Source organism: Siphateles boraxobius, unplaced genomic scaffold (assembly GCF_051911475.1).
Source record: "Siphateles boraxobius isolate OS27281-9 unplaced genomic scaffold, OSU_SipBor_1 25, whole genome shotgun sequence".
NCBI classification, from domain to species: Eukaryota; Metazoa; Chordata; class Actinopteri; order Cypriniformes; family Leuciscidae; genus Siphateles; species Siphateles boraxobius.
The window spans coordinates 21323145-21347702 of record NW_027508866.1 but is presented as its reverse complement, the minus strand read 5'-3'; the positions used below and the strand labels follow the sequence as shown (position 1 = coordinate 21347702).

Below are 24558 nucleotides of genomic sequence, written 5' to 3'. Positions count from 1 at the left end.
CTTAACAAAGCAATGTTTCGAAAGTGCCCATCACTAATAAACTGTAATTTAAACACATTATCATGCTTCCATTCCTGATATTTGGAACAACCTGATTATTGCTTGTGTTATATAGATTAATGTTAATTTTTCACCTGTGAACTCATAAACTTAAACCCCGTAAATTTCCTTTATTGATGGATATAGGCACTAAAGAACAATTTGATCAGTTAATGAAGTTCAAAGCAACACACAAGTCAAACAATAGATAGTGTTGCAATTGCAACACAAAATAATTAGTGCTGAGTAATTACATGCTTCTTTTTTTTCTGAGTCATGTATCTTTGCTGACTGGTAGGAAAGATAATCCTCTGGAATTTGCTTGAATATTATTTCCGCCTAAACTTGAGACTTGAATGTCTCTCTTTGAATTCCATGTGAACAGAACAAGATGGACAAGAAATTGTTTTCTGTGAGACATTAGGCTTTGTATTCCACTTCAGAGGAACATTTTTCATTCTCAATTGTCATTTCGTCTTCCAGATTCATTCCTCTTTTCATTCTTTCCTTCTTCCTGCTCACCTTCTTACAAGATCAGGTGTGGAGTTAATAATATGGGCTGAGTATGAATTAGTTTCATCAGGCTGAGTCAGTGGAAACATGCTGTCATGGACACTTGTAAAAGGATAAGGGTTGTGATGACATCATTATCAGGACAGGAGAGCTTGGCAAGTTTTATAAACAATGCACGGGATATAGCAACACTGTCAATATAGCAAAACAATCAATACGCATCACAGCCAGGTTTCAGTCTTCAGATGATGTCATCTCTAATTAACTAGGCTAAATAAATAAAAAAGCGAAAAGTAGGCTACAAATACAAAATTATGACTAAACAGAAGATTGCTTATTAACAACCTTTTAAAAGTCAGCAATTATTTGAAGTCTTCTAAATGAAATAGCCAGTTGAGGTAGGCCTGTGTGATTCTGGATCATGTGATTAGTCGTATTAGCGCTATATACGTCTCTTATGAGGGATGATGAACATTCGCCTTCTGTTCCTCAGTCTTATAAGTTACGTTCACCATATGGGCCATATTAATTATGGACGTGACGGTAAATAATAATGCTTATCTTTTCCAAGTTGAGTGCTCAGCTCAAATTAGATAAGAGTTCGCTACCTTGTGAATGCTCTGTGGAGGTGCAGTGTATGTTGATATAGGTTATAAATGTGTGGAAAATGTTTGAATGAATATAGGCTATAGCTACATTTAAGCACTTAGGCGCGCTTGTACAAAAAACTTTGTACCAAAAACCTAAAAGTTTTTTTTTTTAATATATATAAGACTTTTAATCTATTAAATATATTAAATTTAATCTATTAATCTAAAAAAGATCTGTTCTTTTTTATTAAAAAGAATAGATATATATATTCTCTACATAATTTGTATTATTTTAAATTATATCATAGTAAGTTATAAATTAGATTCGAAAAATTATATATTATAGCCTATAATAAAATATGAATGTAAAATATTATATTTTATATTGGACCTAATCCATATATTTTGGTCGTCAGCTCAGGAATCATTTAAAAGTCTCTTAAGTACAAATAACCATTTGAGGTAGGCATCGATATGTAAGTTTTAACTGAGTGTGTTGATTCTAAATCATGTCCTTTTAAGTCAGATGTTCATAAGCCTTATAAAAAGAAACACCTTATTGATGACGGACGATGAACATCCGCCTTCTTTTCCTCCGTATGAATTATGCCCTGACCGATCATCTATGGTGAATAGTCAAATAACGTGGATCTTTTCCAAGTTGAGTTCTCATCTTATATTAGATTAGAGGACGCCACCTTGTGGATAAAATGTGGAGGTGCAGTGTATATTGATATATGAATTTGCTAAAAGATATACATTAAGCACACAAAAACGTATATCTTTTTTGTTATTTATTTTAAATTGTGTATATATAATGCATGATAACATTTGCATCATATATTATAAAATATTAGTGTAAAATATTATGTTATATTATTTAACATTAGCTCACATCAAAACAATAATTTGAATGTCAGATTTAAAAGTCAGTAATTACTTTTAGGCCAGGTGTTGTGCAGAATTTGGACCCTGCCAAATTATTACCCACCTTAGTATTAGTAGGTTTAGGACTATGGGGGAGGGGTTATGATTAGGGGAGGGGTTAGGATTAGGCAATCAGGTCCTTGCTTCAACAAGTGGGGTAATAATGTGGCAGGGGGTCCAAATTCGGCACAACACCTGTTTTACAGACAGGACTTAGATTAAGCCAAGATTAGGCATTCAGTTCGTTGAATTAGGACATTTAACTATCTTTTATAAATGTGTCTTCGAAAAAAACATTACTGGTGTGCATCTTGAGAAAAAACAATGGCACTGACATATTTTAATATTTTAATATATATTTAAAGTTGCTTTCAGTTAAAACAGGGCATTAGCCTTCTAATTCAAATAACCACTTGAGGTTGGCCTCATTTTAAAGAATACTGTATAGCTCGAATATATACACTGTTTGGTTAAGGCAGAAAAATGCTGTTGTTAAAATAAACAGACGTGGCACACACTTACTTTTAACAAGTCAAGTCAGTGCAAGTCAAACGCACGCAGTAGGAGAATATCTAAACACAAACTGTCCACAGGAGAATAAGGCAAACACAACCACTTTACATCAAAGAGACAGGACAAAGAACTAAACAGAACAGCGTGTAGGCCTATACCAGACTAAACAAGGGAACTAATGAGTTAATTAATCAACAGGCAAACTGAATGAAAAAGGCACGGGCATGGAAATAAGGTCAGCTTAGAATGACAACTAAAAACACAATAAACAGAACATATCCTGACAGTCAAGACGCCTTTATTTATATAGCACTTTATACATTACAGATTGTTTCAAAGCAGCTTTTCATTGATAAACAGGAAAAGAACGATTTAATGATGGAAACTGGGGCAAGACACTCTCCAGACACCCAATGACGGCATCACACCAGTTACAGTAAGTCCGGCGGTCAGTATGCTGCCAACGAAATAAAGCGATCCATTTTGTTGTTGTGGTAAACTGAACATAAATGTGACACAGACCTCAGTGTCCTGTCTTTATGCTTCATGATGTTTTGGGCAAGCCGATCTGTTGTGCATGTCCTCTCTTGTGGCACACTGAAAACACAGAACAGATCAAATGTAGGCCTTGTCTGGTTTTTACTTGAACAAAAACTGTTTACTGATATAAAAATTAATAAAAACCTGTCTATTATAAGGGGTTCTTTATTAATGCATAAAATAATAACTTTGTTATATATGACAACCATGATAAAACTTGCTATGTTAGCTTGACACAATAGCTTTGACAAATGCTAGCTATTCATTTTAGACAGCCAAGAAAACACTGATTAAAATGATATGACAATGCAAACAGTTTAGATAGTATGACACAAATCTGATCATAAAAAAATTACTTATATTAACTTGAAATTATTGCAGAAGGAATGTCACATATGGTTGTGGGGCTAACTGAGCATGTTAAATGCTCACTACGCCACTATCTGTTCAGTGTTCAGTATGCCTCTATCTGTTCAGTGATCAGTACGCCTCTATCTGTTCAGTGTTCAGTACGCCACTATCTGTTCAGTGTTCACTACACTATCTGTTCAGTGATCAGTACGCCACTATCTGTTCAGTGTTCAGTACGCCACTATTTGTTCAGTTTTCAGTACGCCACTATCTGTTCAGTGTTCAGTACGCCACTATCTGTTCAGTGATCAGTACGCCTCTGAGTGATCAGTACGCCACTATCTGTTCAGTGATCAGTACGCCACTATCTGTTCAGTGTTCAGTACGCCACTATCTGTTCAGTGATCAGTACGCCACTATCTGTTCAGTGTTCAGTACGCCACTATCTGTTCAGTGATCAGTAAGCCTCTATCTGTTCAGTGTTCAGTATGCCACTATCTTTTCAGTGTTCAGTAGGCCACTATCTGTTCAGTGTTCAGTACGCCACTATCTGTTCAGTGTTCAGTACGCCACTATCTGTTGAGTGTTCAGTACGCCACTATCTGTTCAGTGTTCAGTACGCCACTATCTGTTCAGTGTTCAGTACGCCTCTTTCTCTTCAGTGATCAGTACGCCACTATCTGTTCAGTGTTCAGTACGCCACTATCTTTTCAGTGATCAGTACGCCACTATCTGTTCAGTGTTCAGTACGCCACTATCTGTTCAGTGATCAGTATGCCTCTATCTTTTCAGTGTTCAGTACGCCACTATCTTTTCAGTGTTCAGTACGCCTCTATCTGTTCAGTGTTCAGTAAGCCACTATCTGTTCAGTGTTCAGTACGCCACTATCTGTTCAGTGTTCAGTACGCCACTATCTGTTCAGTGATCAGTATGCCACTATCTGTTCAGTGTTCAGTACGCCTCTATCTGTTCAGTGTTCAGTACGCCAGTATCTGTTATGTGTTCAGTATGCCACTATCTGTTCAGTACGCCACTATCTGTTCAGTGTTCAGTACGCCACTATCTGTTCAGTGATCAGTACGCCTCTGAGTGATCAGTATGCCACTATCTGTTCAGTGTTCAGTACGCCACTATCTGTTCAGTGATCAGTACGCCTCTGAGTGATCAGTATGCCACTATCTGTTCAGTGATCAGTACGCCACTATCTGTTCAGTGTTCAGTACGCCACTATCTGTTCAGTGATCAGTACGCCACTATCTGTTCAGTGTTCAGTAAGCCACTATCTGTTCAGTGTTCAGTACACCACTATCTGTTCAGTGATCAGTACGCCACTATCTGTTCAGTATTCAGTACGCCTCTATCTGTTCAGTGTTCAGTACGCCATTATCTGTTTAGTGTTCAGTACGCCGCTATCTGTTCAGTATTCAGTACGCCACTATCTGTTCAGTGATCAGTGAGCCTCTATCTGTTCAGTGTTTAGTACGCCACTATCTGTTCAGTGTTCAGTACGCCACTATCTGTTCAGTGTTCAGTACGCCACTATCTGTTCAGTGTTCAATACGCCACTATCTGTTCAGTGTTCAGTACGCCACTATCTGTTCAGTGTTCAGTACGCCACTATCTGTTCAGTGTTCAGTACACCACTATCTGTTCAGTGTTCAGTACGCCACTATCTGTTCAGTGTTCAGTAAGCCTCTATCTGTTCAGTGTTCAGTACGCCACTATCTGTTCAGTGTTCAGTACGCCACTATCTGTTCAGTGTTCAGTACGCCACTATCTGTTGAGTGTTCAGTACGCCACTATCTGTTCAGTGTTCAGTACGCCACTATCTGTTCAGTGTTCAGTACGCCACTATCTGTTCAGTGTTCAGTACGCCTCTATCTCTTCAGTGATCAGTACGCCACTATCTGTTCAGTGTTCAGTACGCCACTATCTGTTCAGTGATCAGTATGCCTCTATCTTTTCAGTGTTCAGTACGCCACTATCTGTTCAGTGTTCAGTACGCCTCTATCTGTTCAGTGTTCAGTACGCCACTATCTGTTCAGTGTCCAGTACGCCACTATCTGTTCAGTGTTCAGTACGCCACTATCTGTTCAGTGTTCAGTACGCCACTATCTGTTATGTGTTCAGTACGCCACTATCTGTTCAGTACGCCACTATCTGTTCAGTGTTCAGTACGCCTCTATCTGTTCAGTGTTCAGTACGCCACTATCTGTTCAGTGTTCAGTACGCCACTATCTGTTCAGTGTTCAGTATGCCTCTATCTGTGCAGTGTTCAGTACGCCACTATCTGTTATGTGTTCAGTACGCCACTATCTGTTCAGTACGCCACTATCTGTTCAGTGTTCAGTACGCCACTATCTGTTCAGTGTTCAGTACGCCTCTATCTGTTCAGTGTTCAGTACTCCACTATCTGTTCAGTGTTCAGTACGCCTCTATCTGTTCAGTGTTCAGTACGCCTCTATCTGTTCAGTGTTCAGTACGCCTCTATCTGTTCAGTGTTCAGTACGCCACTATCTGTTCAGTGTTCAGTACGCCACTATCTGTTCAGTCTTCAGTACGCCACTATCTGTTCAATGTTCAGTATGCACTATCTGTTCAGTGATCAGTACGCCACTGTCTGTTCAGTGATCAGTACGCCACTATCTGTTCAGTGTTCAGTACGCCTCTATCTGTTCAGTGTTCAGTACGCCACTATCTGTTCAGTGTTCAGTACGCCACTATCTGTTCAGTGTTCAGTACGCCACTATCTGTTCAGTGTTCAGTACGCCACTATCTGTTCAGTGTTCAGTACGCCACTATCTGTTCAGTGTTCAGTACGCCTCAATCAGTTCAGTACGTCTCTATCTGTTCAGTGATCAGTACGCCACTATCTGTTCAGTGATCAGTACGCTACTATATGTTCAGTGTTCAGTACGCCACTATCTGTTCAGTGTTCAGTACCCCACTATCTGTTCAGTGATCAGTATGCTACTATCTGTTCAGTGTTCGGTACGCCACTATCTGTTCAGTGTTCAGTACGCCTCTATCTGTTCAGTGATCAGTACGCCACTATCTGTTCAGTGTTTGGTACGCCACTATATGTTCATTGTTCAGTACGCCTCTGTCTGTTCAGTGTTCAGTACGCCTCTATCTGTTCAGTGTTCAGTACGCCTCTATCTGTTCAGTGTTCAGTACGCCACTATCTGTTCAGTGTTCAGTACGCCTCTATCTGTTCAGTGTTCAGTACGCCACTATCTGTTCAGTGATCAGTACGCCACTATCTGTTCAGTGTTCAGTACGCCACTATCTGTTCAGTACGCCACTATCTGTTCAGTGTTCAGTACGCCACTATCTGTTCAGTGTTCGGTACGCCACTATCTGTTCAGTGTTCAGTACGCCTCTATCTGTTCAGTGTTCAGTACGCCACTATCTGTTCAGTGTTCAGTACGCCTCTATCTGTTCAGTGTTCAGAACGCCTCTTTCTGTTCAGTGTTCAGTACGCCTCTATCTGTTCAGTGATCAGTACGCCACTATCTGTTCAGTGTGTTTACGCCACTATCTGTTCAGTGTTCAGTACGCATCTATCTGTTCAGTGTTCAGTACGCCACTATCTGTTCAGTGATCAGTACGCCGCTATCTGTTCAGTGTTCGGTACGCCACTATCTGTTCAGTGTTCAGTACGCCTCTATCTGTTCAGTGTTCAGTACGCCACTATCTGTTCAGTGTTTAGTACGCCTCTATCTGTTCAGTGATCAGTACGCCACTATCTGTTCAGTGTTCAGTACGCCACTATCTGTTCAGTGTTCAGTACGCCAGTATCTGTTCAGTGTTCAGTACGCCTCTATCTGTTCAGTGTTCAGTACGCCACTATCTGTTCAGTGATCAGTACGCCACTATCTGTTCAGTGTTCAGTACGCCACTATCTGTTCAGTGTTCAATACGCCACTATCTGTTCAGTGTTCAGTACGCCACTATCTGTTCAGTGTTCAGTACGCCACTATCTGTTCAGTGTTCAGTACGCCACTATTTGTTCAGTTTTCAGTACGCCACTATCTGTTCAGTGTTCAGTACGCCACTATCTGTTCAGTGATCAGTACGCCTCTGAGTGATCAGTACGCCACTATCTGTTCAGTGATCAGTACGCCACTATCTGTTCAGTGTTCAGTACGCCACTATCTGTTCAGTGATCAGTACGCCACTATCTGTTCAGTGTTCAGTACGCCACTATCTGTTCAGTGATCAGTAAGCCTCTATCTGTTCAGTGTTCAGTATGCCACTATCTTTTCAGTGTTCAGTAGGCCACTATCTGTTCAGTGTTCAGTACGCCACTATCTGTTCAGTGTTCAGTACGCCACTATCTGTTGAGTGTTCAGTACGCCACTATCTGTTCAGTGTTCAGTACGCCACTATCTGTTCAGTGTTCAGTACGCCTCTTTCTCTTCAGTGATCAGTACGCCACTATCTGTTCAGTGTTCAGTACGCCACTATCTTTTCAGTGATCAGTACGCCACTATCTGTTCAGTGTTCAGTACGCCACTATCTGTTCAGTGATCAGTATGCCTCTATCTTTTCAGTGTTCAGTACGCCACTATCTTTTCAGTGTTCAGTACGCCTCTATCTGTTCAGTGTTCAGTAAGCCACTATCTGTTCAGTGTTCAGTACGCCACTATCTGTTCAGTGTTCAGTACGCCACTATCTGTTCAGTGATCAGTATGCCACTATCTGTTCAGTGTTCAGTACGCCTCTATCTGTTCAGTGTTCAGTACGCCAGTATCTGTTATGTGTTCAGTATGCCACTATCTGTTCAGTACGCCACTATCTGTTCAGTGTTCAGTACGCCACTATCTGTTCAGTGATCAGTACGCCTCTGAGTGATCAGTATGCCACTATCTGTTCAGTGATCAGTACGCCACTATCTGTTCAGTGTTCAGTACGCCACTATCTGTTCAGTGATCAGTATGCCACTATCTGTTCAGTGTTCAGTAAGCCACTATCTGTTCAGTGTTCAGTACACCACTATCTGTTCAGTGATCAGTACGCCACTATCTGTTCAGTATTCAGTACGCCTCTATCTGTTCAGTGTTCAGTACGCCATTATCTGTTTAGTGTTCAGTACGCCGCTATCTGTTCAGTATTCAGTACGTCCACTATCTGTTCAGTGATCAGTGAGCCTCTATCTGTTCAGTGTTCAGAACGCCACTATCTGTTCAGTGTTCAGTACGCCACTATCTGTTCAGTGTTCAGTACGCCACTATCTGTTCAGTGTTCAATACGCCACTATCTGTTCAGTGTTCAGTACGCCACTATCTGTTCAGTGTTCAGTACGCCACTATCTGTTCAGTGTTCAGTACGCCACTATCTGTTCAGTGTTCAGTACGCCACTATCTGTTCAGTGTTCAGTAAGCCTCTATCTGTTCAGTGTTCAGTACGCCACTATCTGTTCAGTGTTCAGTACGCCACTATCTGTTCAGTGTTCAGTACGCCACTATCTGTTGAGTGTTCAGTACGCCACTATCTGTTCAGTGTTCAGTACGCCACTATCTGTTCAGTGTTCAGTACGCCACTATCTGTTCAGTGTTCAGTACGCCTCTATCTCTTCAGTGATCAGTACGCCACTATCTGTTCAGTGTTCAGTACGCCACTATCTGTTCAGTGATCAGTATGCCTCTATCTTTTCAGTGTTCAGTACGCCACTATCTGTTCAGTGTTCAGTACGCCTCTATCTGTTCAGTGTTCAGTACGCCACTATCTGTTCAGTGTCCAGTACGCCACTATCTGTTCAGTGTTCAGTACGCCACTATCTGTTCAGTGTTCAGTACGCCACTATCTGTTATGTGTTCAGTACGCCACTATCTGTTCAGTACGCCACTATCTGTTCAGTGTTCAGTACGCCTCTATCTGTTCAGTGTTCAGTACGCCACTATCTGTTCAGTGTTCAGTACGCCACTATCTGTTCAGTGTTCAGTATGCCTCTATCTGTGCAGTGTTCAGTACGCCACTATCTGTTATGTGTTCAGTACGCCACTATCTGTTCAGTACGCCACTATCTGTTCAGTGTTCAGTACGCCACTATCTGTTCAGTGATCAGTATGCCACTATCTGTTCAGTGTTCAGTACGCCTCTATCTGTTCAGTGTTCAGTACGCCAGTATCTGTTATGTGTTCAGTATGCCACTATCTGTTCAGTACGCCACTATCTGTTCAGTGTTCAGTACGCCACTATCTGTTCAGTGATCAGTACGCCTCTGAGTGATCAGTATGCCACTATCTGTTCAGTGTTCAGTACGCCTCTATCTGTTCAGTGTTCAGTACGCCACTATCTGTTCAGTGTTCAGTACGCCACTATCTGTTCAGTCTTCAGTACGCCACTATCTGTTCAATGTTCAGTATGCACTATCTGTTCAGTGATCAGTACGCCACTGTCTGTTCAGTGATCAGTACGCCACTATCTGTTCAGTGTTCAGTACGCCTCTATCTGTTCAGTGTTCAGTACGCCACTATCTGTTCAGTGTTCAGTACGCCACTATCTGTTCAGTGTTCAGTACGCCACTATCTGTTCAGTGTTCAGTACGCCACTATCTGTTCAGTGTTCAGTACGCCACTATCTGTTCAGTGTTCAGTACGCCTCAATCAGTTCAGTACGTCTCTATCTGTTCAGTGATCAGTACGCCACTATCTGTTCAGTGATCAGTACGCTACTATATGTTCAGTGTTCAGTACGCCACTATCTGTTCAGTGTTCAGTACCCCACTATCTGTTCAGTGATCAGTATGCTACTATCTGTTCAGTGTTCGGTACGCCACTATCTGTTCAGTGTTCAGTACGCCTCTATCTGTTCAGTGATCAGTACGCCACTATCTGTTCAGTGTTTGGTACGCCACTATATGTTCATTGTTCAGTACGCCTCTGTCTGTTTAGTGTTCAGTACGCCTCTATCTGTTCAGTGTTCAGTACGCCTCTATCTGTTCAGTGTTCAGTACGCCACTATCTGTTCAGTGTTCAGTACGCCTCTATCTGTTCAGTGTTCAGTACGCCACTATCTGTTCAGTGATCAGTACGCCACTATCTGTTCAGTGTTCAGTACGCCACTATCTGTTCAGTACGCCACTATCTGTTCAGTGTTCAGTACGCCACTATCTGTTCAGTGTTCGGTACGCCACTATCTGTTCAGTGTTCAGTACGCCTCTATCTGTTCAGTGTTCAGTACGCCACTATCTGTTCAGTGTTCAGTACGCCTCTATCTGTTCAGTGTTCAGAACGCCTCTTTCTGTTCAGTGTTCAGTACGCCTCTATCTGTTCAGTGATCAGTACGCCACTATCTGTTCAGTGTTCGGTACGCCACTATCTGTTCAGTGTTCAGTACGCATCTATCTGTTCAGTGTTCAGTACGCCACTATCTGTTCAGTGATCAGTACGCCGCTATCTGTTCAGTGTTCGGTACGCCACTATCTGTTCAGTGTTCAGTACGCCTCTATCTGTTCAGTGTTCAGTACGCCACTATCTGTTCAGTGTTTAGTACGCCTCTATCTGTTCAGTGATCAGTACGCTACTATCTGTTCAGTGTTCAGTACGCCAGTATCTGTTCAGTGTTCAGTACGCCTCTATCTGTTCAGTGTTCAGTACGCCACTATCTGTTCAGTGATCAGTACGCCACTATCTGTTCAGTGTTCAGTACGCCACTATCTGTTCAGTGTTTAGTACGCCTCTATCTGTTCAGTGATCAGTACGCTACTATCTGTTCAGTGTTCAGTACGCCTCTATCTGTTCTGTGTTCAGTACGCCACTATCTGTTCAGTGTTCAGTACGCCTCTATCTGTTCAGTGTTCAGTACGCCACTATCTGTTCAGTGTTCAGTACGCCTCTATCTGTTCAGTGTTCAGTACGCCACTATCTGTTCAGTGATCAGTACGCCACTATCTGTTCAGTGTTCAGTACGCCACTATCTGTTCAGTACGCCACTATCTGTTCAGTACGCCACTATCTGTTCAGTGTTCGGTACGCCACTATCTGTTCAGTGTTCAGTATGCCTCTATCTGTTCAGTGTTCAGTACGCCACTATCTGTTCAGTGTTCAGTACGCCTCTATCTGTTCAGTGTTCAGAACGCCTCTTTCTGTTCAGTGTTCGGTACGCCACTATCTGTTCAGTGTTCAGTACGCCTCTATCTGTTCAGTGTTCAGTACGCCACTATCAGTTCAGTGTTCAGTACGCCACTATCTGTTCAGTGTTTAGTACGCCTCTATCTGTTCAGTGATCAGTACGCCACTATCTGTTCAGTGTTCAGTACGCCTCTATCTGTTCAGTGTTCAGTACGCCACTATCTGTTCAGTGTTCAGTACGCCACTATCTGTTCAGTGTTCAGTACGCCTCTATCTGTTCAGTGTTCAGTACGCCACTATCTGTTCAGTGATCAGTACGCCACTATCTGTTCAGTGTTCAGTACGCCACTATCTGTTCAGTGTTCAGTACGCCACTATCTGTTCAGTGTTCAGTACGCCACTATCTGTTCAGTGTTTAGTACGCCTCTATCTGTTCAGTGATCAGTACGCTACTATCTGTTCAGTGTTCAGTACGCCTCTATCTGTTCAGTGTTCAGTACGCCACTATCTGTTCAGTGTTTAGTACGCCTCTATCTGTTCAGTGATCAGTACGCCACTATCTGTTCAGTGATCAGTACGCCACTATCTGTTCAGTGTTCAGTACGCCACTATCTGTTCAGTGTTTAGTACGCCTCTATCTGTTCAGTGATCAGTACGCTACTATCTGTTCAGTGTTCAGTACGCCACTATCTGTTCAGTGTTCAGTACACCACTATCTGTTCAGTGTTTAGTACGCCACTATCTGTTCAGTGTTTAGTACGCCTCTATCTGTTCAGTGATCAGTACGCTACTATCTGTTCAGTGTTCAGTACGCCACTATCTGTTCAGTGTTCAGTACGCCACTATCTGTTCAGTGTTCAGTACACCACTATCTGTTCAGTGTTTAGTACGCCACTATCTGTTCAGTGTTTAGTACGCCTCTATCTGTTCAGTGATCAGTACGCCACTATCTGTTCAGTGATCAGTACGCCACTATCTGTTCAGTGTTCAGTACGCCACTATCTGTTCAGTGTTTAGTACGCCTCTATCTGTTCAGTGATCAGTACGCTACTATCTGTTCAGTGTTCAGTACGCCACTATCTGTTCAGTGTTCAGTACGCCACTATCTGTTCAGTGTTTAGTACGCCTCTATCTGTTCAGTGATCAGTACGCCACTATCTGTTCAGTGTTCAGTACGCCTTTATCTGTTCAGTGTTCAGTATGCCACTATCTGTTCAGTGTTCAGTACGCCACTATCTGTTCAGTGTTCAGTACACCACTATCTGTTCAGTGTTCAATACGCCACTATCTGTTCATGCAGAAGATGTGTGGAACATGGATGAAACTCATGAACTACAGCCACTGGAGCGCAGTGTTTACGGTCCTCTAAAACGGGCTGTGAACGGTTTCTGCGACTCTTGGATGAAGAGCCATCCAGGCCTCACAATGTCAATTAATGACATTCCTGCCATTGTTAGGTTGGCCCACCCTTTGGCAGCAACACCAGTAAATGTGCAGTCAGGTTTCAGGTGCACTGGTATTTGGCCATTTATTTGGGAGCTCTTCCAAGATGTTGATTTTGCACCATCTTCGCTGACAGACTGTCTTCCTCCACCTGTCGTAGCCCAACAAGACCCCAAGACCCCAACCAAAAGCAGGACCAAGAAAGTCTCGAAAGGGAAGAGAAAGTGGAAGACTGCAGTTCTCACAGACACTCCAGAGAATAAGGGCACTGGAATTGTAAAAGAGGCATGGTTGTTGCTTGTTTGTTGTTTCCTTTTACTAGTCTTTGTCATTACAGTTATTTTTAACTTTGTGAAGACCCTGTCTGTGCACATATAAAATAAAGAAAAGGCAAAATTATGTTAAAGAATGATTTTTATGACATTTTAATGAATGTTGCAACTGCCCCTGTGGACTGCTGCAAACGTCCCACATAGGGTCAGCATTTTAAGCACATAACTTTGTCTATTCAAGTATAAATTGTACATATATTATCATATATGTGCACATGTAGCAGCAGTGTGGGTGGGTAGCTGACATATGTGGGTTTAATGTATTAAAATGTAGGCTTTTCAATACGAACAGTCTGAGAAACTGAAGGAAATGCAAAAAAGTGTTGCATCTGTCCCCGCTCTCCCGTGACCATATTATTATGGCCGCAAGGGGACGCCGTTTCCACAGTATCTCAAACCGGGAAGGTACAAATTATATTTCACATAATAAATGAAATCATTAAATTCCAACTGACAACTGTAACCTCATATATTTTTTTGTTTCATCTATTTACTTAATACACAAAAGCTGCACATCATTGTCCTATCCTACGTCTTTTAACACTATGGTGATCATTAGCATATCCAAATCCTGTCTTTGTCTCATTGTCTTGAATGAACTATTGTTCTAGAGGTCTTTAGGAGAGAACAAATCTCCATTCTTATCTTCTTTATCTTGCCAAAAGAAGTCCTCCTGTCAATCATTTGTCAGCTGATAAATGATGATTGAGCCAGTGTTGGGGATAAATGGGCTCTCTTGTGATTGATCAAATCCCTCAGATGAAACTCCACACTACATTCTGGTGATGATTTAATCAAGAGAAAACATTGCCAACTCCAAAGCCCATCAGAGCAGACCTACTCTGACTAACATGTTACATAATCACATTGCATAATAATTGAGCAGCATGCTGTTTGTTTGTTTGTTTGTTTGTTTGTTTGTTTTGTGCATATTAGATTCACTTTACACACGTTTCAATTAATACAATAAAGTAATAATACCATAAAAGAGTTGATCCAGTAAATAATTACACATTAAATATCGCTCAAGTATTTTCTCATGCACTGTAATATGCAGTGTTATTTTAGTATAATTTATATAGTTTTTATAATTCATGAACTAATTTTTTCTATTAGATTTTAGTTTCATATTTTCCATTTTAATTAGATTTTCATTTAGTCATTTTGTTGTGCTTTTGTCATTTTTATTAGTTTAATTTGTCAGTTTATTATTTTGTTTATTGTGTTTTATTTCAGCTTATATATATATATATATATAATTTATTTTCAAAAACTTTCAAGGTTTTCAAACATGGGTCCATAGACCCCTAAGGGCCCCAAAATTATATATTAAAGACAGCTTAAATTTTAACTATTGAAACTGTATTAAACATTGTGTAATGTAGTGGTGTTAATGTGTTTAATTAAAGTTAAAGTGTTGCTCAGGAAATCTTTTTTTTTTTTTATCTTTTTTTTATAGTAGGAGTCTTTGCATTTCGGTACGGGTCCCTGAGAACGTTAAAGGCCGAAAACCTCTCAAAAAGAAGTAGCAATATCCATCATGTTGTAGTGTGCACTACTAAGTGTCTTCACTTGAGATAAATCCAGCACTTCCTGTAATGTGAGCGCGTCCGCGAGAGATGCGCGTGCATTAGAAAAGGACGGGCTTAATCTGGGAATAAAACTGGAGTTGCGTATTTGTCGTTTCGATCGCTTAGAGGACTGCACATCCCTAGAATCACTTTCATATTAATTTCATTGGACTGCAGTGGGCGGAGAGATGTTGTGAATAGGAGATATTTCTTTAATTTCATATTCTGGAATAGTTGCATTATGGGTCTGCAGACTGTGTTCCGCACGGTGATCATGGGGGCCCCGGGCTCCGGGAAGGGGACCGTTTCTGCTCGGATAGCGCAGAGTTTCGGGCTCAAGCATCTCTCCAGTGGGGACATGCTGCGGGCCAATATCGAAGCGAAGACAGGTACGACAGCTTCAGCACTGTGCTGAATACTATTTCACTGTTTATTTATTTACACCGTACGAGTCATGACTAATGTAACAGAATATGAACGGTTGAATCTTTTTTTCCGTTCGTTACGAACGTAGTTCAACTTCCTACGCAGGGTTGATAAAATGGCTGCAAAACTTCAGGAGCTCGGTTTTATGTTGAGCAGGATAATTAGAGGTTTCTTATCACCAGAACAGAGTCTAAACTTTGGTTGTGTCTCAAAATGTAGTGAGCTTCCCTATCTAGACAGCAGTTTTACACTTTTCGAGTGAGCTCGCGCGTGTGATGTCCCAAAATAACAGTTAATGTCACTATAGAAACAGCTTTTCTCATGTTTTTGTTTTGAAATGCATGGAAGAGTTCAAACTGATATATATTCTAGTGTGAGATCGAGCACTTTCTTCCAGTGCTGGTGTTGTATGTAAACACTGTCTGGGAAAACCATTTAAGTCTGTCTGCTGTTTACCTCAGGCTTTTACGTTTGTGGCATCACTCTTTTTATGTGTAGACTAAGTGTATTTTCAAATTTTAATAGGGCTTTTCTTTAACTTTTGAGGGGGATGTCTTTCAGCAAAGAATGTGCCCTGCATACTAAGCATGTCTAAGAAAGGGACTTTGGCTGCAAATCACACCCAAGCCTGAAGCCTGAAGCCCAAGTCTTTGCTTTGCATGTTAGAAATGCAGAAACTTGCTACGAAACTCAGAAATGTGTAAGATTGTACTTTATACTGTACAGTGTTGGGTTAAAAGTAATGCATTACAATGTTGTGTTACTCACACAAAAAGTAACTGATTGCGTTACTTTTTACAGAAAGTAATGCTTTACATTACTTTTTTGAATTACGTTTTCTCACCTGGGCTGGATTTGCTTGCTAATTTGTTAGTTTTTTTAATAAATAAAAAAGCGAACACACATATGATGTAATATAAAAGTATTTTTTGCTTTATTATGGTTGAATTGGATCATCAAAGGTCAGCATTGGTTAATAAAGTGAGATTAAATACATAAAGTATATTTGTGTTATTTAACATATTTAATTATTGCAGGTTTGTGTAATATTCATTCATAATATTCATTTTTCATTTCATTGTTTTTAACCATTTAGATGAGTACTGAATCTATTTTTGTTCAAGTGAAATGAGTAAATGCTCACATTTAGTCTAGAACTACAATACCCATCATGTTCACACACAGCGCACACACAACACCTCTGCACTTACTCCTGATTTCTCTTAACATGGGAACAGGAGAGCTGTCAGTCAATACATGAGAAAACGAGGTAACTTGCGTTACTTGTTTGAAAAGTAACCCAGATATTTGTATTGTAAATTTAAAAGTAATGCATTACTTTACTAGTTACTTGAAAAAGTAATCTAAGTACATAACCCTCATTACTTGTACCAACACTGATAGACAGGGAACTACACTAACATTTTCCACTGGTGGCACTTGCGCTACTAACTTTTTCAGTTACTAGCGCAAAACATGATTTGGTCGCACAAATTATTTATATAGTAAGCCGCTCTGGATAATAATAACCAATAGTGAAACTGTATTGCATACAGATGTGCTTTTTATTTTACTCTCCATCTTTTAAAACACATGCCTTCTTGTTTTCTTTAAAAATGGTTGGGATAGATTTACTGCAATATAAAATACAGTAGCCTACACAATAAAGTGCTAAATTAATTTCTTTTGGATTTCACCATGCTATGGTTGGCACAGATGGGCAGACTTCTGAACTCTTAAGGAAAAGTAAAATAAATATAATATGTCATTGTGAAGCTTCAATGATTCGTGTTTGAATTGTTTTGACGCAGTTACAAATTTGGACAATCCTGCAATTGAAGGCCCACAGAATTTACAGTAGGGCTGCACGATATTGGTAAAAAAATGACATTGCAATATTTGATTTTTCTGCGATATATATTGCGATATAAAAACAATTTCACCAGATGACTTGAATAGCTCTATTTGGAAAGAATGAATCATTCTAGAATGACTCTTGAGTTCAGTGTTGGACAGATCAGTTGTTATTTTAACCATTCATTAAAGTGAATCGGTTCAAAGGAGTCAGTTCGCGAATCGGACGTGTCATTAACGGACCACGGCACACGTTGTGTGATTATCCAGGCAGTTTAGGACATCGCACAAGATTTGTCTCAACACAGAAAACATTTCATCACCAGATAGATTTTTTGTTTTGTTTATTGAAAGAGTGGTTTATGCCATCTGAATGTGTGGAAAGCTTTTCAGAGAAGATGAGGCAACGTTATTTTAGCACAATTCACAACCAGTGGTAGTTCAGAAAAAAAAAAACTTCGGTCTTCCGACCTTTTACCATCGTGTATTCTCAAAGATATTCAGTCAACTCAATTCATTATTATGAGCGAGGGAGGGAGAGAGAGCGCGCGCGCGACTGGGGCTTTCACTCTCTCTGCTCGTTCTCTCAGTTAAACAAGCGCGAATCCGCGAAGCCAACTTGATGTGTTGAATGCTCAGAGCGCGTTATAAAACGTATTCTTAAAATACACATTTCTATTTTAATAAATGCTCATAGTAAATCATAGCATATTGCCTAAAACATTAGGTAGGTACAAAAATAATCAAACGGTGATACATTTGCGACCCATTAAAAATTAGGGTCGCAATGGCATTTCAAAAGGTCGCATATGCGACCATTTTGGTCGCAGTGTAGTTCCCTGCTGATAGAGCAGGTTTATTGTCAGTGTTCTTTAACTCAAAAGATTTGTGAATTACACGTTCTGTAAGCAAAAAAAACAGTTCTCTAAATCCCAGATGAAATGCCAGATCCTCTGTGTCTCCGGGGAGCCGAATAGCCTTCCAAGTTGTGTGACAGTGATATTTATGCTGCAGAACCCATCAGTTATCCGGTGTACAGATCCACCTACCACAGTGAGACTAAACCATTATTATTATTATTATAAACCAGATTTAGCATGAAACAAATGACCGTCAAATGAACCCTATGCATAACACAAAATTTAGCCAGATATAGAGAAATATTTCAATAAATATTTGAGTTTCATATATTTACAGATCAAAGTAGGACCTTAAAAGGGGAGTTTCCAAAAATGGCAATTCTCCCATTATACATCATCACCCTCATGTCTTCCCAAATATTTACCATTGCCTTCCATCATATGGACAAAAAACAGACATTTCTCAAAATATCTTCTTATAGAAACAAATTCATATTCTTAAGGAAACAACAAGAGGGTGAGGAAATGATGACAGAATGTTGATTATAGATTTCAAGAATTGACAGCACGCGCTTCTAAAAGCATATGCTTTTTTCTTAATAATATGCATATTTTGATACATTAATTGTCTGTGTTTTGAAATATGCTTTTGTACAGTGCAGTATTATTTAAGTGAACAGTGAAAAAGCTAAAAATATTGAAAATGATGGAAATTTCACGGTTGATGTTGCAATCCAACACAAATGACTAAGAAATTCAATCTAAATAGTCTTTAATTCACAAACCGAAATACACGGGAGAGTCTCAGGAGAACATACACGCTTAGCACTCTTAATGACGACCACAGACAAAGAACTGAACAAAACAGGGTGTTATTCATTTATTACTAATGGTGTTATTAGATTATTACTACTTTTAAACGATAGTGTAGCTATATACAGTATTATAGGCCTAAAATTTTAGCACTAAACAGAAATATCACAAAGGGTCACGATTATTACAGAGTTATTGAATTGTGTAGAGACATTTAAAGTTCATGTATGAATTACTAAAATTTATTGTGTTGGTCACACATAATTTCCAATTGAATAGTTAATAGGAGTGTGGTAAAAGTCATTTTTGTTACGAAGTTAATGATCAACCTTACATCACACTAGAAACCATCAATATGAGTAATGAAAGGCGCGTCATAAATTATTTTATTGGTAAAATTAGAATCAACATAAATACAACATAAAAAATTAATTCCTGACTATATTTATTTGTGGATATCTTCTGTATTTATGGAATAACTAAATTCTGTCTCTTATGCACCTGGGCAGATTTGGGTCTTCTGATGAAGTCGTGTATCGATCAGGGTCAGCTGGTTCCTGATGATGTCATCTCGCGTCTCATCCTGTCCAGTCTGAGGGGAATCGAGCAGACCAGCTGGCTACTGGACGGTACCACACTCACCCATGCTCTCATGTTGATCTTATATGTATGATCTTTATTCATTCTGTGCCTCTGTGTCCTGGCAGGGTTTCCTCGCACCGTGGCTCAGGCCGAGGCCCTGGACGCCGTGTGTGATGTGGACTCTGTTATAAACCTGGACGTGCCTTTCAAGACCATCAGAGAGCGTCTGACGTCCCGCTGGGTGCACCTTCCCAGCGGCAGGGTCTATAATATAGACTTCAACCCGCCCAAGAAGCCAGTGAGATATTTACAATCCTGTTTAACATTACTTCAGGGAACTGTTGATAATTAAACGAAAGAAACAGGAAGTTGTCCACCTCTGCTCATATGAAAACTCCACAGTGACCTGTACACTTGTTAAGTTAACTTGTTGTTGAGCATTGTAATGTTTGAAACAGATGTCATAACAAATGTCAGTTAGACCGGGAAGATTTTAAAACGAGCGGTTCATTCATAAATCCGTAAGATCTTTCCTTCACGCTGTGGAAATACAAACTGGAAGACAGAACAGAAAAAGGGGCGGGGCTACATAAGGTCTATACTGCAAAAATACATTTGATCAGTATTGCTGCCATGATCAATAGAAATGTAAGAAAGCATACTTAAAATGCTGTTCAATCCCTGTTCTCTGCAGGTAATAATAGTGCAACGTTAATTACGTCAGGTAAATGGTGCTGAGTTTTGTGGATTTATTAGCCTAATTTGAATAAAGTAGGTTTGTTTACACTAAAAATACTAACATTGACCTTGGCCTGGTTAAACTGGATTGCAGGTAGTTATTGAACATTTGTTTTGTGCTGAAATGCTGTTCGCATGAGTGAGGTGCAAGTGAATTCACACAGAATGCTTAAAAAAGAGTATTGTTACTTTGAAAGAATATACTTACAGTAAGTGCGAACGATAGATGATGCATGATAGTTGCAATTAAATTAAAGTTTTATCATTGAAATGTATATTAAATGCAATTAGCTGAAATTAGAGTGCTTTTTTAAGTGTACTTAATTATGATTTAAGTACATTTTACATGTAATTTCATAATTCTATTGTCTTTGGAATATGGTTAAAGTGTACAAACTCAGGTATTCTGTTGTAATAATGCCTTACTTTACTAGTTACTTGAAAAAATCTGATTACATAACTCTCGTTACTTGTACATTTAAACACTTTAAATGTAATATCAAATAACATTACACTAGTTAAAATGATAATCAAATACTACACGTGCTTCACGATCAAAATAAGTGTACTTCTTTAAAGCAAAACATATGATTTTTAAAACAATGATTTAAAATATGCTTTAAAGTAAAACTTTTAATCTGACATGATTGCAAAGTGCCCTTTTTGAAAGTGTACTTAAGTGTGTCAAGAAACAGTCATGAATGTGTACCCTCTTTCACTACACTACACTTAAGTGGCCTTTTATTGCATTAATGTTATATTATCTGCAAGTACAGTTTTTAAAAATTGATATATACTTAAAAACAGATCTGAACTACACTAACACTACAAGTGCACATTCAGTACAATTAAGCAGACTTTCTTTTCACAAGGTTTATTACATGTGTGATGTGTGTATAGATACATTTTCTATATAATATACAATATAAATTAATTTTATATTAAATGTGTAATTTTTCATGTTTAAAGAATTTCAACATATAAACACACTCAAAACAAACAGTTTTTCTTTAAATAAAAATAATAAAAATGGAATCATGTTAACACGTGTAAATAAACAGTAAAAAGTAAAAAAAAAAAATGGAGCATTGGATATAAATGTGTGTGTGTGTTAAACTTGTTCTTGTGGTAAAAGTAGGTCATGGTATTTCACAACCTGACCGCTCAAGACAGATAAGAACGCTTCTGTTTACTAAGGAACTTTGCTCTCATCCCTGCAATAAATCTGGAGCACGCTGAGGAAGTCACGGACTTCCTGTAAATAAATGAAACACTGTCCGAGAAAAGAGCAAACGCAAGGACAGAAAATGGGCTTAAATATTGCTGCTATACATTAAAAGAAAAAGAAAAACTTCTAAGGGCAGGGAGTTTTAGAAAAGTAAAACTGAACAAAGAACGAGTAATAATCCGTTTATATGCAAGAGCTTCTAAAAGATTTTCCGTGATATCTGTATATCTATATATCACCACGAAGCCTTTGAGGTCGCAAAGAGTTACAACTCAAAACTGTTTCAAAATGGTTACATTTTGCTCATCTTTGCAATCATTTCAAACAAGACAGCAATTCAGTGTGTTTTGAACTGATATCATAAAACAGAACAAGCCAAGTGTGAAACAGTGTTTGTCAGTGTTGCTCAAATTCAGTTGTGTCCACAAAACTGTGTCTGAAGGTCACATCGATTCAGCTGTGGAGTTTGACAACGCCTGCCAAGGCTTGTTGACTGTTTCAATACATGAATTCTTGAGCAATGGCACCGTTAATTTGGCGTTTATTGCAAGTTTTAAAGTCGGGCTGTTTGTGGTTGAGCTCTGCAGTGATGTCGTGACTCGTGTGTGCCTGTAGAGTGTAACATTGGTCTCTTGTGCACAGGGTCTTGATGATGTCACAGGAGAACCGCTGGTCCAGAGAGACGACGACAGTCCCGAAACTGTGTCCAGAAGACTAAAGGACTATGAGAGACAGACACAGCCGGTTCTAGAGTACTACAGGTGCTGTACAGAAAGCTGTGTTTTCTTTATGATTTATGCTGAATGAAACGATGCAGTAATACACCACAGAAAATAAACAGGAAATATTTAAAGGAATAGTTCAGACAAATTCTGTCACTCTTTACTCACACTTGTGCTTCTGATATTTGTATGAATTTATTCCTTGCATGGAACCACAAAGAAGATATTTAGCAGAATGTTCATGCTGCTCTTTTCCATACAATGAATGTGAGGCTGATGAGCTCCAAAAAACACTCACAAAAGTTACATAAAATATTTCATACATCTTGTATTCAATATATTTAAAATCTTCAGAGGCCATATGAGAATGGATCAAAATTGAAGTTGTTATTTGTGGAAAATCTTCCTAAAATCTCACTTGTGTTCTTGTACATTCAAATTGAAGCATGTTGCATCAGGTTTGATGTCATCGGTGGTTCATAAAACATTTTGTCAGCCAAACCCCAAAGAAGTAAAATACTAAATTGAAATACTTGAAATTTTAAGTTAATATTTCAATAAACATTTGCTAGTCCACAGTTCTATGATGTTGGTTAATGGTCACATGACACGCAAGTAAATAGATCAAATATTTATAAGTTTTATTTTGACTTTATAGCCAAACTTTAAAAGTGTCTCAGTCCTTATTACATAATTTACAACGGTATTTTAGGAATCTAATCAAATTGTATAATAATAATAATGATTAATATTATTAGTCTAAAAATATTGTTTCAAAGTAATTGTTCATGCTGAATTTCAAGTTTAGTCAACTTGGATATTTGAGTTATCTCAAAAAAATTGTGATTGCTAATTGCAACAATAATTTTTGAAACAATGTATTGTTTTTATGTTTAACTAATAATAAAAATGAAGAATACATTTATATATGACATATTCTACTGTAAAAAAATATTTGTTTATAATAATTTTATTTTACACCACAAGTTACAGTACTAATATTTATGCCCTAAATTAATCATTTTTAAACTTTTAAACCCTCAAGCTTTAAATATTTAAAATATTCTTGCTTTTATTTTGGCACAATACTGCTGAAATACTGTAAACTTCTGCCCACAAAAATGTTGGAAACTATGAGAATGTGTGAATAAAGTAAACCTTGCGCAGGTTGCGTTCCCGAGATGCTGAATACAGTAAATCGAATCGTGGCTATCATGGAGCCCCTTTTATTGTACATTAGATATAATTCATTATTAGCGTTTCATCAACTCAAGAAACCCCTGCAGTTTGGGAAACCCTGCTTTACATCAATGGTCATTGGTTAAAGTGACCTTTTCCTTTACTATTCCTTTAAGCTGGACTGAGGGTGTAACATCATAGGAATAATGATTTGTTTAAGCCAATGCATATGATATACTTTAACAGGAGTAAAGGAGTGTTAGAGACATTCTCAGGAACTGAAACCAACAAGATATGGCCTCATGTTCACGCCTTCCTGACCAGGAAAATCCCAGGAATCCAGCAGGCTATGGGAAAAGCGTGATTCTACAACAAAAACTAGGACTTTTACAACAACTGAAGTACACTGTCTGAAGAAGCACAACGCACCTCTGTGGCCTGAAGCAGTCTACTGTATTTACACGCTGAAGCCTTCAGTGTCACAGCTGGTTTTATGACAAGTTAGTAGCAAACTAAAGGATTATGGTCAAACTAGTCTTCTGAACACCAGCACTGCCATCTTAAGCAAACAAACTAGCTTTGAGTGTTAGGCATGCTAATAGTTGACTCTTCTCTCTTAGCAGAAGTTGCTGCAAAATGCATTCCTGTTTATTATCCATAAAAGCATTTTAATGTTATTGAAATCTCTACTAGAGAAGTTCTCAGTTCTCATTTATAAAGTTTTCAGATGAATGCAGTGCAAAAAAATTCGGTACATTCAAACCTGTACCGCCCATTGTGTGTGAACCACTGTGGCCTTAATTAGCAAAAACAATCTAATTATCAGTCAGATGATTCCCATTGCAAAGTTTAATTGCAATGTTTAATGGTGTTAACAGAGTTAATATTTTTTTATCATATACAAAATAATGTTATTTTCAATTAAGAAAAGTTTGTACAATACAGTAATTTATAAAGGGAATTTCTCTGTGATCAAAAGTCCTTTTGTATTGATAAAACGCTATTGTGTGGTTATGGAGTCCTAGGCCACAAATGAAATGCAAATTAATTCACTTGTTTATGCATTTAATGGCTGTTTGTGCATCACTGTATAAATTGTAGTGAATGAAAACCCTGCTATTGAATAATGGATAAATGATTAAATGTAATGTACTGAATGTCATTTTAGAAAGGGGACTTTTGAAACAACTGCAATAAACAGTGAAGCTTGACTCTTTTTAGTTTGTTTTGGTAGTGAAGCTCTAGATTTTTATGTAAAT

At 38.8% G+C, this 24558-nt stretch overlaps 1 protein-coding gene across 1 annotated transcript; it reads left to right on the top strand.

The window, feature by feature from the left end:
- Window positions 1–14933: 14933 nt before the first annotated feature.
- Window positions 14934–24510, top strand: ak3 (adenylate kinase 3). The gene is made up of 5 exons (XM_077243152.1): window positions 14934–15286; window positions 19360–19479; window positions 19558–19730; window positions 22041–22159; window positions 23546–24510. The coding sequence occupies exons 1-5, from the start codon at window positions 15139–15141 to the stop codon at window positions 23661–23663; spliced, it is 678 nt and encodes a 225-aa protein (XP_077099267.1). The 5' UTR covers window positions 14934–15138; the 3' UTR covers window positions 23664–24510.
- The last annotated feature ends 48 nt before the right edge of the window (window positions 24511–24558 follow it).

What these genes read in the sequence shown, in the direction of transcription:
- ak3 (XM_077243152.1), top strand. Translation starts at nt 15,139, where the DNA reads ATGGGTCTGCAGACTGTGTTCCGCACGGTGATCATGGGGGCCCCGGGC. An exon ending in TCAACCCGCCCAAGAAGCCA is followed by an intron (nt 19,731 to 22,040) that starts GTGAGATATTTA and finishes TCTTGTGCACAG; the next exon opens with GGTCTTGATGATGTCACAGG. An exon ending in CCGGTTCTAGAGTACTACAG is followed by an intron (nt 22,160 to 23,545) that starts GTGCTGTACAGA and finishes ATACTTTAACAG; the next exon opens with GAGTAAAGGAGTGTTAGAGA.